At 42.7% G+C, this 20,329-nt stretch overlaps 1 protein-coding gene across 18 annotated transcripts in view; it reads left to right on the top strand.

Moving 5' to 3' along the window:
• LOC138497200 (poly(rC)-binding protein 3-like) overlaps window positions 1-20,329 on the top strand; it is a 3,473,032-nt gene that overhangs the window by 3,374,622 nt on the left and 78,081 nt on the right. For all 18 annotated transcript variants that reach the window (XM_069620521.1, XM_069620517.1, XM_069620516.1 and 15 more), the window contains 3 exons: window positions 14-145; window positions 15,033-15,161; window positions 18,115-18,252. In XM_069620521.1, the coding sequence (XP_069476622.1) occupies window positions 14-145; window positions 15,033-15,161; window positions 18,115-18,252 (399 nt within the window). The remainder of the gene's footprint in view (window positions 1-13; window positions 146-15,032; window positions 15,162-18,114; window positions 18,253-20,329) is intronic.

Genomic DNA, 20,329 nt, shown 5'->3' with positions numbered 1-20,329 from the left:
GTTGCTATTGCAGGACATCAATGCTTCCATGACAAACAGCACGGTGACCAGTAAGCCTCCCGTGACGCTACGCCTGGTCGTTCCAGCAAGTCAATGCGGGTCGCTCATCGGAAAAGGAGGATCAAAAATTAAAGAAATCCGGGAGGTAAGTCATCGGAGGACCGTGGGGAGCAGGTACACATTTGGTTGCCACCGTAACGTCCTGGGTCGTCCTCCTGTATTGCCGACTTTCTACATGTTACATGTCTTGAATGATCTATTGAACATTGCTTCTGTACCCTATGTTTGCTGCCATGTGACCTGTATTTTTAAAACACCAGAACCCAGATTATCTAATATTTTCTCCAGTGCTAAAATTTGAGCAAATACTTAGATAATGCAGAAAGCACCAAAAAGTTTTTTTTTTCTCCACGAGCCGTATTTAATAAAAAAAGGTTGCACAAGAGCAACAATGAATCAGACTGTTGTGCTTGTTCTATGTTTGCTGCATAAAACAAAAAGAAATGTGTATACTGCATTTCTGTTCATGTTACACAGCAAATATAATAAATGAAACAGTCTGCTTCAATTTTGCCCTTGTGGAAGAATGTTTAAATAATACACGTTGGGGCAAAACCTGTTTGACTCATTCTGTTTCACCTAAGCAGCCAAATTGCTGCTATATTAATTTGCTGTCATTCCTTTTCCAGAGGGCTAAGATTTGATAACCTGGCCCCGGTTACATATGAACGCAATATCCAGGGATCGAAAACAGATGTTTTCTCCGTTTTCTGATTGGCCATAGATGCCTGACCAATAAACGTGCTCCTTGAAGAACAAGAGAATATATGTTAATTAAAAAGGCCGGGCTTGGATTGCGATGTTAAGCCCTCCTTTTGATCAAGAGAATTATGTATTCATTCCAAAGGTAAAATTGAAAAGGAGTGTGGAGCCCCTCTACTGAGAACTAACATGGGCCAAATACCCTGTTCTATGGAATGTCTTGCATCAGGAGGGTCTGCAACCACGTTTTAGCTCACTACACCCTTCACAGAGGAGGAGAAATAACCATGTGCCTGTCCCACCCACACGAGCAGTCCAGCACCGAAATGGTAGGCAATTCTCCTCTGTATAAGAGTACCATCCAAAACACGTGTTTTGGCCTTGTTGGGATTTCCTCAGTGAGGTGACGCTGAGCCTCTCTAAGGCACTGTGATCAAGGGCCAACGTCTGAATTACCCTTGGTTACTTAGGGTGAAACCATAACATTTTCAAAAATGAAAAGGAGTGTGGGAGCCCCTGTACTGAGAACGAACTTGGGTCAAATACGCTGTTCCATGGCATTTCTTCCAGTCAGGAGGGTCTGCAACCACGTTTTAGGTCACTGCACCCTTCACAGAGGAGAAGTATCCATTTACATATCAATGTGGTCCCACCCACAAGGGCAGTCCAGCACCGAAATGCTAGACAATTCTCCTCTAAAGAAGAGTACCATCATCAACCCCAGACACATGTTTCAGCCTTGTTGGGCCTCCTCAGTGAGGTGAAGCTGAACATCTCTAAGAAACATGTTCTATGGAATGTCTTGCATCAGGAGGGTCTACAACCACGTTTTAGCTCACTACACCCTTCACATAGGAGGAGAAATAACCATGTGCATGTCCCACCCACACGAGCAGTCCAGCACCGAAATGGTAGGCAATTCTCCTCTGTATAAGAGTACCATCCAAAACCCTAGACACGTGTTTTGGCCTTGTTGGGATCTCCTCAGGGGCCCTTGTCTGGATTACCCTTGGTTACTTAGGGTGAAACCCCAATATTTACAAAATTGAAAGTTAGTGTGGGAGCCTCTCTACTGAGAAAGAACACGGGTCAAATACCCTGTTTTATGGAATTTCTTCCACTCAGAAGGGTTTACAACCGCATTTTAGGTCACTGCACCCATCACAGGTATGTTACATGGATGTTTTCAGATCCTTTCTCCTATGCTCTGGCATAGTATAATTTTTATGTGTCTACCTAATAACTAATCGATCCAGGAATATGAAGACAAAGCACGGAACTCATAACAAGGACTTTAGAAGTGGGATTCTAACCCGGGAATTCAATGTTTCAAGACTGTATTTAACAACGAATGAACAGCTATTGGATACATGTGAATGAGTTATATGCCCTGATTTGAGAAAGGTTCTCGAGGAACCGAAACACGTGTCATCAAAAGGGCTTCTCCTGCAAATTGGAGATTTATCAAAAAAGGACTTCTCCCACGATTTGGAGATTTTGAGTTTTGACTATAACATTAAAACATTCTGTTTACCTTAACACTCTTTGGGGCGCATTGATTGGTGAGAACACAAGTCTAATAATAACTAATCTATGTTACTGTTCACCAGGGCTGAATATCATTCAATAGGCAAAAGAGCATAGATATTAACAGCAAATAACAACCTCCAGGCCCGCCTAGTATGACTCTTACCCACATGCCTCAACTGTGTAAAATATACTTGCTCTCAAGCTCTGTTTTTGCTCACAAAGTAGGTTGACTCTGCCATTTTCTGAATATAAATGTATGTTAGTATGAATTGCCTAAGTAGCCATATGCACATGGGCTGGAGTGGTCATCACATATCGGATTCTAAAGGCTGGAATATATTTTGCAAATCACTAAAAAGCATTTGTGGAAACTCCTTTTCCGCAAATGAAAGCTAATGAATGGAATATGTTTGACCTAGAAGAAGGAGATAGTGGGGAAAAATGGTTCCACATGTTTGCAGTGAAGATAAAGATCTGACCTGGGTTCAGGGGAGAAAAGGCGATAATATGTGCATTATCTAACAGAATTCAATACACTCTGATTGGTGCTCTGAGGCGACGTAGCACGCCAAACCATTCCATGCATGCAACACAGGTACAGTATAGTTTATTTGAGGGCTGAAATTCACCTCAGCCTAAGCTGGCAAAAATATGTTGACACAACGTTTCAACTGTGGAGTGATTGGTGAGGCCTTCTTCAGGGGAAATCAACAATTTTTCTACAGTTTTGGAATTCATAGAGGAAACACCAATATCAACCCAACTCTGTAAATGATACAAAGTGGCTTCAGTTACAATCTTTATATATACATATATATATTAAAGTGGATTATGTAGAGATTTTAGAAAATATCGATTTCCACTGATCAGGAGCTGACTAGAGGCCCGGCAGTGGGCCGGCAAGGGCAGTGCTGAGGAGGGGGAGGGTGCGGGTGTCAACTGGGTAGGGGGCCTGGTAATATGTGAGATTCATGAGGACCAAGCCTGCAGTCTCAGCGGCAGTGGGAGGGTTAGCAGGGAAGTGAAAGAGGTAGAGAAAAGGAGAGTTTTGAGAAGTTTCTGGAACTTAAGGAGGTCCGACTCAGATCTGAGAGGGGGAGGGAGGATGTTCCAGAGAAAGGCACCAGTCAAAGAGAGGGACCTGCCCCCCACTCTCTGCTTGAAGAAGCATTTGACGAGCAGAGAGTTGGAGTGAGAGCTGCGTAGGGCTCTAGTAGGGGTGTATTTAGAGAGGGAAAGTTGGTGATAGCGTGGTCCCAGGCCCATAAGGCCTTGTGGATGATGCAGAGGGTCTTAAATTTGAGCCTTGTGGCCACTGGGAGCCAGTGGAGGGCTTTTTAGGGCTGGAGTGATACAGCCCATGGGCTTGAGGCCAAGGATAGGTCTTGCAACTCTATTCTGGATTAGCTGAAGGGGGCATAAGGAGGAAATGGGGAGAATGAGGAAGAGACTGTTGCAGTAGTCCAGCCTAGAGAGGACCAGAGTTCTGGAGGTGTTAAGCTTCTGGGGAAAGCTGAGGAAAGGGAGAATGCCTCTAAGGAGGTGAAGCTGGAAGTGGGCCTTCTTGGCAAGGTCCAAGATGTGAGGGGTGAAGGAGAGAGTGGAGTCAAAGATGACCCCAAGGTTTTTTTGGCTGTCAGACAATCAGGGATGAGAGAGGAAGGAAGGATATCAAGGTTGTTAGAGGTGGAGAGGTGAAGGTTAGTGAGGACAGAGTCAGAGGGAGAATCAGAAGCAGGGGTGGGAGGGCAGATGTATGTGGAGGCAAAAGCAGCTACTGACACTCATTTCATCGGTTGAATGACGGCAAAAGAGGCTGGCAGTGCGGCAGGTGGCTCGGACGCAGGGCCAATGGGCCTCATGTGGGAGGAGAGGAGAGAGTGATCAGACCACGAGAGGGGGTGGTGACCGTGTTAGAGATAGGGATGTCGCCAGAGATTAAAGCATCCAGAGAGTGTCCAGTTGAGTGGGTCAGACCGGAAGGAAGAATTGTAAGAGAGAGGGACATAGCTGCTAAGCAATGGCAATTGGCCGTCACTACGGGCCTCATTACAACTCAGGCGTTAAGGTTTGATGCTGTCGTTAACCCTTAACGCCTGATTCCAGTTTTAACGGCTGCTTAATGCCGTAATTAGCGCCTTGCCCACTCCCATTATGCCCTATGGGGCAAAAATGGGAATGGGGAAGGGTAAATGGGAAATGGGGATTTACCGCCCCACTCACCTTGGAATGGGGCGGTAAATCCGCCATCCACCATGGTGTAAACGTAGTTTACACCATGGTGGTAAAGTTGGTGTACTTACCGCCTGGGTCGTAATGACCCCATACGACTGCATGTGACTAGGTTAGGTGATTTTGCAGTTCCCCTGTCTGGCCTCTAGGTAGTAGCAAAAGAGTGCTGGTGCTACATTAGAGTGTGGGCAGTCTATTTGGGTTTGATAACTATGGATGGAGTTCAAGAAAGGGTGTGTTTTTCCTCTTCAGCCAAGAATGAAAGGAGGAGAAGCCAAGGGTGTGATTGTTCTGACTTATAATTTATGAGTATAAATGCAGCAAATTAACCACAGTGTGCATCTGCCTCTGTGAACAGCTAGAAAGCTATGCAAAGAGAGGAGTAGGGCCCCTAATTCATGCTTTGGTGGTAGATTAATTACATGCTTAGTCCTTTAGACTGGATGCTGTGGTGGTAGCTCAGATGATGGACTCTATAGGGGACTAGAGCGGATCTAATGGTTGCAGTACCTGATTTTCAGTCCATTTGAATGCAAATTAAAATATTGTTAGATTTTGCAAGCTACAGGTATTACAGGTATTTTGCATGGTACCGTTACAATACATTTTCAATAGGTTAGATCCCCACTATCACCAATTCTACCTACATTTTGGAATTGTTTTTTTAGACTAAAACACAGAACTTTTCATCAGCTTTATAATAACCTGGGAACTTACATCTGGAGGCCCCCAGCTTATCAGGGAGCTCAGAATCTGGGATTGATATTGCAGTATCATTCCTTCTCCTGGACCCATGAAGAGTGGCATACTGCCATCCTCGGGCCAGGGTGTATCCCTTGCCATCTGCCGGCCCCCCACTAAACTTCCCCTTCCACCACCTCGCTCCATTGCACCTCCGAGCCTTACCTGTTTCCAAACAAAGAAACCTGTGCAGCCAATGCCATCTTCACCATCCCTCTCATCCTGCTCCAGGCCTTCCTCCCAGCCAATCTTCTGACACCATCATGGAAAGAGAGAAGAGACTATAAGTAGTTCCTTTCTTTTTTTTTTCCATGGTGGCCATTTTCTTTTGAATTTCTTTTTAAACTTGTGAAATAGCGATCACACTCTTTCACATCTTTTAAACAAAAAGCTACTGTCACCCCAGAAAGCATGCAGGGTGCTAATAACTTTAGCCTCCTTGTTGAGGGACATTAGCACCAGGCAAAGGCTCCCAAGGTCTACTTTAAGACCCTCACTTCGCTGTGCCTGTAACTTGATCACTGGGCCATTTCATAACAGTAATGCCCTCCACCCTTCATCTCTTGGGTTACTGCTTAAATAATTGTTTGATTGAGATCGTTAGCAGCAATGACGGTGCTCCCATGACAAGTCTGCATACCGTGGCCGCTGTGCCTGTCGGGCAAGCAGTCTCAGCAGGCAGACTTGTAGTTTTCCGGTCCAGAAACAAGGTTGCCGGTGACCTCAGCAGCACCCTTGTTTCCGGACCAGCAAACTTGTAGTGAAGTCCAATGTCTGTATCCTCTATTCCTATAACATTTTTAAAATATGAGAATAGAGATTCTGAATCATTTGTTTTAGTCAACATATGTACATGGAAAATGCCCCTAGTGATTCTCTTTAATGCAAGGAGAGATAGCAAACCTAATTCGCAGTTTATAGCTTCAAGAGGGACACTTTTTGGTACACCAAGGGCATGTTGCCAAAGTCTTCCTTCAAATTGTTTAAGCCAGCTAGTTTCCTTCACAGTAAACCTTTCTAAACCGTAGGAAAGACAAGACATTATACCTGACCCATACAATTTGATAAGTTATCTTTCAACTTCCTCCTGTGGCAGATCACCATTATGTTAGTCTTTTTAATGTTAATTATGAGGTTGTTCCGTCTTAAATATGAACTCAATGTATCCAGGCTATGTTGCAAATCTATTGGTATGTTATCCAGTATCACTGTATCATCTGCATAGGCGAACCAATACACGATAACTACTGATTTTCGGCAGGAAACTACAAGCTCAATCCAAAGTGGACCCCATATCCGAAACATACATATTATACAACGTTGGTGTCAATGGGCTCCTTGTTTTACTCCAAAATTTGTCTCCATTTTTTCACGACGGTTGCCGTCCTGGTTAAGTTCAATTTGTATCACTGTCTCAATGTACATATGTATATATCTATCAGGGCCTCCCTTTCTAACCCCCAAGATTACATTTTCAATCGTTCTGACAAATTACTCCCTCCCTACTTCATTATGGTGAACTAATCGAGAAAACCATTTTCCCTCAACTTTTTGTGTATCACTATTCAAATATTCACTAAAGCAATGGGCATTGAGATATAATATCCATGCAAGACCTTAGCCCACTTGACTTCACTGTTTAAATTCTCTAATCTCCTTATGAACTTTCCCAACCACATTTTCCTCGGCCATAGTGTTGCGCTACAGCCAATCAGCCAATGTCTTAGCATTCCTGCGTTCCCCGGCTTTTTACAGAGCAGACAATTTCCTTCTTGCCATGGGATCTGTCTTATGGTACCCCACCTTTGTAGGGAACCTAGTAAGTTAAGACGAAAGTGCAAATAAATGTAATGATATTTCGAGCCTGGGAATCTCATCACATAGGACTGCATCTCCTTATATGTTCTCAGGTGTGTGGTTAGCACCCTCTGTAGTTTATACAATGACTTTCTCCTTATATCTTTCCCCATTTTACAATTTTCATTTTGTTGCTCATCTTCATCGTGCTGTCCATTAATATTAGCTTGTCCATTTCAGCAAGAATCAGGTAACAGCACTCCCCAAAATTGCTGAATGCTCTGTCATAATTATTGCTTAAAGATATATTCAAATCTTCAAATAGCAATGCCTGATGGTGGAACCAAATTGCCTCTGCCTATGTTGTACTAGTGGGTCTAACCCTATCATATCATGACCCCATCCATGGCATATGAAGGCATCAACCTTGTTAAAATGTGGTTGGTGTCTAAAATATTATTGCCCGCATCAGTACGTATTTGGTATTTTAAAATGTTTACGTTTATGTACTTCTTTAACTCCCGCAATCCACTTTTGATAATGTCACCAGGGTTAAAGAGGATCTGTTGCCATCCAGTTCAAAGGTCAAGTGACATCACTTTCTGTGATGTTGTCAAGTCTGTGATGTCACTTATGCTACTCCTGGCATTTTGGGGAATCAACGTCCCTCCCTTTATGAAGGAACTGGCTTGCTGTTACCAACACTAAGCTAGACGTCTCTGATCTCTCTTTGCAGCTCATCTGACTGATGGACATGTTGACATATTGGTTTCAGACAAACCCATGTTTAACTTTGAGACAAACTCTGAAAAGTAGTTGGTGAAGTGGGAACCCCGAATTTCCCAAAAAACGGGCGGTTCAGCCTTTGCCTTCATGGATTCTTTGAAAAGCTATATTCTTGAACCGCTCCCTACAGCTTTCATTACACGCTGCTCTTGTGCCACGCAAGCCTTCGAGGCCTAACGAGTCCCCTTCTGACAGAGAGCAGAGTGAAGCAGCTCCTGCGCGGAACCAATTTACGCTTGAAAAATATGACTCCGCTAGAAAGACTATTTCTCAGGGACACAAATGAGGCTGAAGGCTTTCTTTGTCAAGGTGGCCATTAGTTTCCTTGCTGAATTGATGTTATAATTCTAACTCTGTTACATGATTAAATGGCATTGTCAAAAAACAGTTAATGGTGTACCAGGTCTGTGTTGCTTTTTCTAATGAATATGTAAACAAAGGGCATGTTTGGCTTGCTAGCAGCTACTTTTCAAGGTCTGGGCACAGCGATCAGCAAGTTTCTCACGCAGGCCCATATTAAAAACTTGGAGAAAAATGTTTTATTCCATTTTATGCACTGGTGTACTGATAACGTTACACACTTTTTTATTGTGTCCAGTGTCATGCATAGACATTTATAATGTGTCTTTCATATTTGAAAGTGTTCCATATATAATTATGATTTGTTTTCCATTCGTCCAAAATAAAAATAAAAATATCAGTTTTTCATGTAACACTTTGTTCCTAATTCACAGAACGTTGTCCAATGTGGTTTTGCCATTATAAAACGCTTCTGTGAATTAGGCACTTTATGTCGTATTCCTTCTGCTTCTAAGCACTTAACTAATAGACGTCATTGGCAAATGTAATGGTACTCAATTTAAAGACCTCAAAAGAGGGGAGACAGCGTCGAGCCTTTCAGCCTTCAACCTTGCGAAATGGATACTTCTTTTCGGAGAGCACTTAACGTGCTCAGCTATCTTCCCAGTAATCTGGTGATCTGCCTTCCTGACTAAAAGCTAACGGATGTTTCGCCAAGTGGGTTCCTTGCTACATACGGGTTTTTAACATAGATCGCAACGATAGTAATCATGTAGAGAAACGGGCTTCTAGGCTACAGAAATGTGATATTGTACATAAACATTTCATTTCAAACATGTAATGTCGTTGGTGTGGCGCTGCACAACTGCCATCAATCCGTTAGACACTTCACTTTGCGTGAGGCATTGCAGACAGACCACCTGCAGGTTTCCAGTGTGATCATTGGACTGGAAAGCACAGAAATGGGCCCAACTGCCGTAAAAATAGATTGAAAACACCAGTGTGCGTCAGAAAATATCACACAAGGCCTAACACTGATGCTATTGTAGCAATGTTGCGTTTTAAATAAGAACACCCACCATCTATTTTTGCTTAGGATTTTTAAGTCATGCCTTAATTAAAGCACAGACTCAGTCCCAGAAACAAGCACATCTTGCGAAATGTTTTCACCCGTTTAAATTCAAAAGCATGTCTTTTCATCGGTGTCTTTCATCATTCGGGACAATTCTAAGCAGAAATAAAAGCACAGATAATTAACCTAACAGTTATGGAGAGGTCAGAAAGAACCGTGGTTGGTTGAAATGTATGTATTATTCGTAACCACTGACGTTTCTCTGAGAAACCTTCCGCCCCATGAGGGTGTCTGTGCCATTGCAGCAGGGGACCAGCCAAGTGCAAAGCAGTCCTGGTCCTGTCCACTGCTTTAAGTGGGGTGAGAAATCAAGGGGGGTTGCAACGAAGGGGTGTGGCCTGAAGTGTCCCCAGTGTCCCCAGCACGGGACTATAAAAAAGAAAAGGTGTCGGGTTCTTTTTTTTGTTTTTATTGTCCCGTGCTGGGGATTCGAACCCGAGTGCTGCTGCATTACACTGTGCTGTTTTATTTGTGCTCAGTTTCTTTCGTTTCATTCAATAGACTGCTTAAAGAAATCCGGCATCTCAGAAATAGAACACTGGCTTGTCACCGGCAGGGCTTGTGTTAAATCCCCGGCAATTAAACAAAATAACTTTTTTTTATTGTCCCATGCTGGGGATTCGACTATAGCACTGTGCTATTTCAGAGGTGCCAAATTTCATGTATTTTATTCAAGAGACTGCTTGACACATAATGCCCGTTGCTATGTATAAATTGGTGCTGCTATATAAGACAATGACATTGATCTCATATGGAGCAAACCAGAGGCGTTGCTAGGGGGGGCTAAGGGGGCTATAGCCCCTGGTCTTTTGGTTGTAGCCCCGGATACAATCTCAGGAACTACAACCAAAAGGCTAGCTAGCCCCCAGTCCCAACAGTTTCGACATTAGCGTAGCCCCAGTCTTTTCCAGACCTAGCAACACCCCTGGAGCAAACACACAAGCATTTGAATTAATGGGTGCTTACCCATAGTGCTTTTCTCTGTCGTTCTGAACATGGGGTGGACTTCTAGGGACTGCTACCAGATGACGCTGTGTCAAGTGTTAATTTAAATGTCAAGTCATTAATATCTGTGAGTCATTATCAGTCACTATGAACACTTTGCAGGTAAGGTAGGGTGCATTGATGTGCATTGCTGTAAGCCCTGTGTACATTGAAAGCATTTCCTCATAGAAAAGATGCAGTTGAGGGCGCTGTTCATGGACATGATTATCATGGAAAGATTGTTTGTTGGCAAGATCTGGGCTCCCCATGGCCTATTTGTCCGTGGCATCAGTTTGTATAAAGATTGAGCACAGTTTGCAGTGTCTGTGTGCCTTTACTCATTCTATATTTCAAATTTAGTTCTAATGTGCATTTTATAAACAGTGGCACAAATTTGCACGTGGAATTTTTTTGCCGAAGGTAAACTATACATTTATGGCATATTATCAGTGTCTCCCTTTGCTATATAAGCACCTCTACAGTTTATTTTTCTGATCTAGTGATGCAATGACATCACTGAACAGACACGTTTGAAGAATGACTTTTTTTATACACTTCTCGCCTGTTTTGCCCTTTGGCCTATGCTGGTGCACACCTGCCATCTCTTTCCTCAGCCACTTCGAAGTGCGTCAAGGTTGGGTGTTGATGGGACCTTTTCCCTGTGCTCTCGGTTTACCTGGTCCCTTTTTCCCTTCCGTCTCTGGTTCAACAAGGGGGCGCTCCCATCTTCCTCTTTAGATTCTGTTTGGGCCCTCCATGGATACCCGGGTCTCCCTTCCACTTGGAAAGTCTCTCCAGCCTCATGCACCTGTCGTGTTACACTTTAATCCTCCATCTTGTGATGTGTGTGTTCATTCCGAGGGGTGTGGTGTTTTTCATTCGTTTTCGTTGAGTTCGGAGTTGAACAGCCAGGTTTGTAGGAGTTTTCATAATTTTAGGTGTCCCGTCTTGTTTCGAATTTCTCTTGAGAGGGAGTGCCAAGTTTTTGCCGCTAGGCAAGAGAATGCTGATCGACCATGTTTTTTTCCTTGTGTACTGTTTTGGTTCCAGCCGGATGTCGCTGCTGGATCTGAGTGTTCTGGCCGGCTGGTAAATGGTGATTTTCCTTTGTAGAAATGTTGCTCCTTGTCCATGCTTGCTCTGTGTGTAGTGCACATTGTTTTGAATGTTATTTGTTTTTTTGACTGGCAGCCAGTGTATATCTTTAGCACAGGAGTGATGTGGCCTCATTGTGATAGTTTAAGGAAAAGTCTGGCCACTGTATTCTGTATACGTTGCAGTTTCTTCAGTAGGTAGTCCAGCATTACACGGTATAAGCTGTTGGCATACTCTATCCAAGACATGATGATGGAGATGATGGCTAGTGTTTTGTGTTTAAAGGAGAGAAATGGACGGATTTTTTAGATGGTGTGTAGATGGAAGAAGCATTTTTTTTATTGTTGCGTTTACTTGCGGTTCAAGTGTTAGCTCATTGTCCATTAGAATTCCAAGATTCTGGACTATTTCTGATGGTGTAGAGGCTGTTCCTAGTTCTGCTTGGCATGGGATATATTGGTTGTTTACTTGGTTTTTGGATATGATCATGATTTCTGGCTTGCCCGGGTTGAGTTTGAAGCTGTTTGTCTTCATCCAATTGTAGAGTTATTTCAGACAGTCTACTAGCCTACTGGTCTCCTCTTGTACATGGTCTATTTTGCAGATGATTTGTGTGTCATCTGCGTAGTTGTAGCAGGTGAGGCTGTATCTTTTGATGAGGTTGATTAGTGGGGTCAAGTAGGTGTTGAAGAGGAGTGGGGACATATGAAGTAAATTGAATGAGCAAGCACTTTCTGGTTACTGTCTCTATACAACCCCCATCTCTACACCTCCATCTGTACGTATGCATGACCTAAATGTACTAGGACCAGTTAGTTTGTCTGTCCAATCCCCCCCCCTCCACCATTTTCCATCCCCCCCAGCTTGGTCTCAACTGTATGCAATAGCACTAGGAGAAATGTCGTCAGGCCGAGTATGCTAGTTTTTTTTTGTTTATATCATTCAGAATCTTCAAGGCCTAAGATGATTAGATGTTTTCCCTTGTTACCTTCCCACCTTGAAGCGCTTTGAAGCACTTCACCTGTGTATAAGCGCTATATAAATAAACAATAAATAGAATACATTTTACAACTGTCTCATCTACCAGGGTTCTGCGTGCAAAAATGAGAAGGAGCTAACAAGACAACACCCCAGGAGAAGAGGGGACGCAACTGCCCCAATCTTGTTTAGGTACACCTCTGATGGATATCGGTTATCTGGCAGGTGGTAAAGTCCTAGAAAGATGCAGTAATCAAAAGAGCATTTAATACACTGTTGAAACATGGGTTGAGTCATTAATGGGCCTCATTACAAGTTTGCCAGTCTGGATACAACGGTACCGGTAAGTTTACTGCTACCGTTGTATCTGATCCGGCAAACTCTGAGCTGTGCTCGCGGGTGCCTTTCATTCCGCCAGGTCTCACCTGGCGGAATGAAAGGCACCCGCGAGCACAGCTTGCCTGCAGCACTGGCACAGTAATGAACCGTGCCGGTGCTATAGGCACCCCCATTGAGCCCTATGGGGCGCAAATGGAAATGGGGATCACCTGATTCCGGCACCCGCGAAAGGGCAATTACCGGATCCGACAGTCAGGTATATCCCAGTAATTGCCCATTCGCGGTGCCAGATTTTTTCGCACGTTTGGAGGTAGCCTGCCTGTATTACAGGCAGGCTACCTCCAAACTTGTAATGAGGCCCATTGTCTGGGTCCTGTAAAGGCCAAACACACTTCTCAAAGCGAAAGCACACATTTATACTTTTCATTTCTCAATATATTTTCCATAGACCTATGGTTTTTATTCTGCCCTCTAGTTCTTTTTTACAGTGAAACCACTGGATCCAGGAAGATGCAAAAATCCATGATTCAAATAGGGAATTTGTTCAAACCAACAGACTGGATTTTAAAGACAGGGTTCTTTGTTAGGAGTGGCAAAAGCTCTAGGTATCCGTAGAAATGACCAAATTCCCCAAAAATGAGGAAGAAATGACCGAATTATTTTGTCTGATTTCTTTTGCAACATTTTGGTACATTTTTATTAAAATATTGGTGTGCAGCGGAGTAAGGGTATTAGTTATGGTAGGTGGTGCGGGGGGTCTACCCCCTCATTGTTAAAAAAAAAGGTGCAAAAAGCAAGTAGGAATTTTGTTTTTTTGACCCAAAAATTAGGTCCATTGTTTTTTTTTTCTTTTTAAATCGGTTAATTCACGGACAACCAATGCTTGAACAATCTAACCTGCGCAAAAAAAATCAAAAATGGATTCCGAGCAGAAGCAGCATCTCAGTCAAATCAGCCCTCAACATCTTTAAATCCTAGCAAGTGGTATGTTTTGTGAATAATAACCTCAAACAAATCCTCACAAATCAAGAGATAATTAAGTATTTAAGTGTGCTGTATTTCACTGATTCGTACTATTATTACAATCATTTGTACATGGCAACACAATATGGAAATCGTTTTCCAACCATCGGGTTACTGTTTGTCAAGGTGATTGATTTCTTCCACTTCTGAGCCATGGTGCAACCCATTGGCACAGCGCCTATCTGGAAACCAAAACAATGGAGTGTGGTGGTATCCTTTTTCACTGTCATCTCTGCCCTATGCATTTAAACTGGCTCTAGCAGACACCAGTATCCCTATTATTTTGAGGCATTAGGGAATGATTACAAGTTCTATTTGTGGAGTGAAACTTGGTGCTGCCTCCCTTTCTGCCCAGAGCAGCCGTTGTATAAGACTCGAAAGTAGTTTTTCATGCAGCATGTTTACACAAGGAGTCCCTATCTTTTGAGGAACAATACCTCACCTGTCTAAAAAGCCTTCAAGTGGTCTTTGGAGGTTTGGATGTTGATCTACATTAGGATGTTGGCTTCCTCCTTGAGAATGCAGTTGGCGGTCATGAACAAACCTCAGAATGCACCCATCTGGCGCAGCATCTGTTCACTCCCACTCTTTGTCGAGTTAGCAGAATTGGCCATGTGGGTCTGAGTTGCAGTTTATGGCTGCTCAGATTGCCACTAGTCTCCATCTACCGCTCAAGAATTGACGGACGATGTGTCTTCCCACAGCAGTTGCAATTTGTCAAGGTATTGCAGTATATTACTTTATCAAACTAGCAGCAGCCTAACCTCACTTATTGAAAATCTTTGAAGGTCTGCTTATTCTAAACCCTACCACTAACCAGCAGTTGTGGCAACAGTGTCTAGAGACCCCAATGGTGGTCTAGTGTGTTAAAATAAAGCTTGATGTATCAATTCAACAATGAAGGGATTTTTCTGCCTACCATATCAGCTGCTGCATGGGGATTGGATAAGAAAGGAATTGCTCAGAATGTGCAATCTGATTGCTGTAGCGCGGAGGTGCAATTTGAAGCTCTCCAGATGTTTTAGACTACAACTCACATGATCCCTAACCATTGACTATGCTGGCTATGACTAATAGCAGATGTAGTCCAAAACCTCTGGAGTGTGAAAGGTCAAAGGTTGCAGACCCTTCCATAAGATTTATAGTGAATTCATTATAATAGTATTTCGAGGCATTCAACAACCGAGCAAAGAATTCTTCCAGTTGACGTCTATGACATGCACGTATGCCTTTTACATTTTAGTTAAGACAGACTAAAAGCTGACCAGTAAAATAGCCTTACAATCTGTTACGCCAACTGCTCATCATTGCTCTTGTTTGTCTGTCTTCCCAGTCCACGGGGGCCCAGGTACAAGTTGCCGGAGACATGTTGCCAAATTCAACGGAGCGCGCTGTGACGATCTCAGGGACGCCAGACGCCATCATCCAGTGTGTAAAGCAGATCTGCGTGGTGATGTTAGAGGTAAGTTTGCTCTGCGAAATAACCACACCCAGTTGAACAGCATTCGTTTGTGGCAGGCATGTGGCAGTATTCAATGGGGACAAACTATAATGCTATTGACTAAAAGAGGAAAACACGTGGTAGCAATTGGCACCATATTCTTTCAACAAGCAACAGAATCCTCTCATTGCTATATTAGCATCAAAAGGCGACTCCAAATAAATCTAATATGGCAGAGCATTGGAGTTCAAATGGTAGACACATTGGGCCTCATTACGAGTTTGGTGGTAAACCGGCTTGATAAAATCTATTACTGTTACAGTCACTTGGTCCCATCGATTTACCACAGGCTTATGAGTGGTGGCACAGTGGTGTTAGTCCCCATTTATGTTCCTACAGGAGTATCACAGTACACACAGCTACCACGCTCCGTTTGAACTCTGAAATAAGGTGGTTGAGGATTTTGACACAAATCGAATGGCCCAAAAACCATGAATACTAACAACGGTGACTGAATTGATTGAAAAGAACCTAAAATGGGATCCAAATCGCCCCAGCTGGAAACTCCAGCTGACCAGTTCCAAATGATGTCTACTAGATCCATTCTCTGATGATGGGTTTCTCAACATCCTCCCAGCTCATTGGATAAACAATCCAGATGATCACAGTTGTCTTTTGGAAAAACGCTCCTACTGTGTGGTGGCGAAGCCCAGACCCTATGTCACCCCTCATTTCTTAGATATTGTTACTCAACTGTTATTTCATTTATTATGATGAGACTTTTTACATTATATACAAGCAATCATGTGTATATATGAATTGTTAATTCAATGTACTTTTTTCTGTGTACTTATGAGACATGACATTTTTAAATATATCTAAATGTGTGTTCGGCTTTAAAAAAAATAAAAAAAACATGTATTTATTGAAATATAAAACAGCGCCTGCTGTCAGATGGAAGATTTATGAGAAATAAATAAGATAAAAAACACCAGAGCATTGAGTGCATTAATTAGTAGGGCTGATAATTCCAAGTATGGTGCATCCAACCTAACTACTGTTGTAAGGGTATGAGTAGAGGAAATGGAATATGTTTGAAACTGACGAATTCCAGCCTTTGGGAAAGGGCTGCAACAGGTGTTATCGGACCACACCCGAGTTATGGGCACGAGCGAAGCAAAGACACATAACAATGATAAGAAATGAAAACACTTGTTACTGCCCTCTCCCCCAGGCCAATAATGCCATTATGATATCATAAAATCACAAAAACAAGTTAAAAGCAAGTTAGAAACAAAATTAAATAGTTGGAGAAGTTGCTCAGATCCTTGCAGAGAGCATTGTTTGGTGCAATATTACCTAAAGAATGGTGTGAAGTCTTTTTTTCCTTTCCATGTTTTTGAGGGAGCGCCTCTGGGGACGTGGGTAGAAGGATAATGGTCAGTAAGAGTGGGTGAGCGTCAGGAAGGCTGGGTTAGAAGGCAATGGTCCCAGAGCAGGAAATGGGATCCCCATAGGACTCCTTTGGGGATTAGAGGAATTGCGGCCAGTGGTAATTACACCAGCAATAATGCCTTCATTTTTCTGGAGAAAATACCTTTAGCCAAGTGCTGGAGGTATGTCCTTCTGCTTTGCTCTAACAAAATAGCAATAATTCTGTTACTACCATGTTCTACCATCGTACTCACAATAAGACCCTTAACTTTGGTGAGATAGCCTGTCCCCTTCGAAGACAGGGGCAGGGAAATAAAAAGAGAGTCCCAAAAAGACCAGAACACATTGGTCCTTAATGAACATGCCAGGTCAGTACATCAAGAGCTGCAACTATTCCAAGCTTTGAGTGATCCAGGCATCGCCAGTCGCAGGAAAGCAGCTGTGAGTCAACCATCCTAACATACACATAGCTGGCCAAATGTCCCCATTTCAGTGGGCGGGGCGGTAATGATACAAAATGATACAACTGACCAACACCGAAAAACAAACTGCAGTAACGAACGACAGTGTGATAACAGACAGAACAGGGCGGTACACCCAGCCATGCCAGTGGGGAATATGAAAATATGATTTATAGAAATGTGAATGCATATTCCATTCTCCTCATGAAGGTTCCAGTTCCTTCTATCGCGTGTTTTCATCTTAGTCGTGATTATATATTACCAAATGAACCTGTGCAGGGGTGCTTGGCAACCTGCCCTCTTGCTCCCTAGCTAAGTTCTCAAATGCAAAGGCCACACTAGAGCCCAAAAAGAGGACCAGTGCATGCATGGGGACAGGCAAGCGGACATTGCACTGTAAAGACAGGCATATACTGTACAGACTTCGGGACACATTACAGAAACTTTGCATCAGTGCAAGTGCAATTAGCGCAAGGGCAGATATTTCCCTAGAGCAACAAACCCATAATGTTCATGCATTTTTGCAACAGGGCAGAAGACTGAAACGAGGGCAACCCTTGCCCTCGTGGAAAAATGCATTGCAAGAATGTCTTTTTCACTAGAACAATGCGTGCCCTAGTTCTAATTGCACCTGAACTGGTGCAAAGTTTCCGTAATAGCGCCCTATAGCTACATATTGGTGCATACTGGTTTCATGTCTCAGCCCCTCAATGACATGCAAGATGAGTATCGGCAAACCCTGGGTCTTCCCTAGATCCTCCACCCAGCTATCAATAGAAAGCATCTTGACACATGTTCAGCTGGCAGCATCTTTTCAGTGCTTGAGAAACACTCAAATACAATATATTTCTCGTATTTAAGTAGAATGAGCTACTTAAAAAGAGCATTACAATGTCTATGTCAAATGCAGCTGTCATAAACTGGGCAGACATCTCCAGGTGTAAAAGCCGCTGGCATTGCCCCAGGAAGACGTGTCGCCGCCCACGCTGACCAGGTGGATGGATCCCAGATCGAGAAGATTGGGCACATAGAGTAGATCCCTGCTGACAGGTTTTCTCGCGCTCTGTTTTTCTTCTCAGTCTCCACCCAAAGGTGCAACGATCCCCTACCGCCCCAAGTCCGCCTCTGGGCCCATCATATTTGCCGGGGGCCAGATGCGCGCCGACACCATCCTGGCCGGTAACCACGCAGTCCTCGCCCAGCCACAACACACACCCGTGAGTGCACAGCTATTTTGCTTGCTTTCCTGGTAGAATGCAACAGTGAAATTGATTTGCAAATATATTTTACTAAATGCATGACTGTTGCACGCGTTAATTTCATTATTTAGAATATGTTTTCACAGGGACATATTTTGACATTGTGCCAATGTACTTTCTATTATGAGTGTTACTAATGATCTATGGTTTACAGGGCCTACAATATGTGTTCCTTCTCAAATGACCCTATAGTTTATGCATTTTAATACTCTTTCCATCTTCCTTTTTCTTATTTTGACCTGCACCCTAAATGCACTAAGATAAGACGTCCTAATTGGACAAATGGTATGTGATGACTTATAATTTGATGTATTATATACCAGAGCATTTCCCAGAACACCTAAATTAAAAGTCCAGGATCAGAAGTTGGTCAGAAGATGAGTCAGTCTCTGCTGGACCACCTTTGTCCTGGACCACAGCCTGTGCAGAAGAAGAGCATATCTTGTATTGTTGACACCCAAGCAGGGAATGATCAGTGATTGGGTAAAAGCTGATAGCAGCACCTGGCTGGGTTATAGAGATGATCTGCAGACATTATGCGACTTCTGACAATGTACAGAGAATAGCCACCTTTCTCTCTAGCAGCCAAATGATGGAAGGCAGCAGCTGCTGTGTTATTGTAATTAGATGGCCTGCCCTAGCTTGATTTGTTTTGGTCCAAAAGCTAATAATAAGCAGATATCCTACATCTGTCCAAACTTCAAGATTATGATATGATATAATATGATATGGCATTTATAACACGCCTATACACAAGTGTTTCAAGGCGCGAAACATTATCACTATAAAGGAAACATTATCACTGGGAAATCAAATATACTATGTTTATTCCTTTTGACAGTAGATGTCCTTTGTGAACCATTGCATATCATTTAGCAACCATATAAAGTCACTTACTGGCATATGTGGCCAGCATCCGGTCCTAGAAGGCTTTATACAATGCACATGATAACGGTAGCCCATATGCAAGGCCATAACTGGCAGCTGTTGGCTGCAACATCCAATTTTGATTTTGTTACCGAAATTCATTTTTCAGAATCAAGAGATTTGTGCTACTTTCTGGGCAGTTGTTTGTTCCTTCTGTTTACAGAAATAAACTCATCATTGCAATATTAGCTCACTGAGAAGTATGTTGTATCTTTCTCTATGTTATCTTATATGTTTTACTATGTAAAGTTGTATTTAAGTATACAAATTTATATTTTTATGTGTAAAGTTTATTTATAAACTATATCACCTTAAAACTTAAATAACAAAAATATTAGCTCACTGAATTATTATTACAAAGTTCACCTTTTCGGGACACAATCAAAGGAAATAATTTGTACTTATTTTTGTAAAACTTATTTAGCATGCATGCAGTCAATAAAATGACTTTATTTACAACCATAGATACATACATTTGCACATGGGTGCGGAAATCAGTATCAGATGAGAATGTTGGGCATATAGATGGAGGCAAGATCTAAGGAGGTCCTAACCTTATCCCCCACATGGTCTTGATACCCTCGGAAAGGCACTGACTTATTCTCAACTCTTGTAGTTTGGGAACCTACGTGAACTAGAAAAACAGAGATTGCTTCCATTCTCACAGGAGCACCCAGATAATCCAATGCCATAACCTTCCTAGGACAGGAAGAGGAAGTAAGACTGACATTCCCATATAAAGGAAGTTATCCATAGCAACAAGTAAAGGTTGCCCGGAGGCATTGGCAAGAATCCCCAAGTTGCCTGCAAGGGTCTGACAGAGAGACTTGGAGAGTAAAAAATGTAAACACATTGCCGGGTCCTATATACAGCACACACAACTGGAAATGTTGCCCCTGATGAATGTCCAGCATTGAAGTGCTTGGTTAGGACAGAAACGTGTACAAGTTGTGCTTGTAATGCTAAAGAATAATAGCACAAACCATACACTTTAGTGGGACTAATCCAGTGTAAAGATTGTACCCGGATTGTCTGCTGTACTTTGGGTTAATTGTTTCCATGTTTGTATGTACTTGTGGTTTTATACATTATTTTTAATGTTTTAAAA

The sequence above is a fragment of the Ambystoma mexicanum genome, chromosome 5q (genome assembly GCF_040938575.1).
Source record: "Ambystoma mexicanum isolate Mex_15411 chromosome 5q, UKY_AmexF1_1, whole genome shotgun sequence".
In the NCBI taxonomy this organism is placed as follows: Eukaryota; Metazoa; Chordata; class Amphibia; order Caudata; family Ambystomatidae; genus Ambystoma; species Ambystoma mexicanum.
Note: the sequence above shows the minus strand (reverse complement) of the source record. Positions and strands in the feature narration are given on the sequence as shown.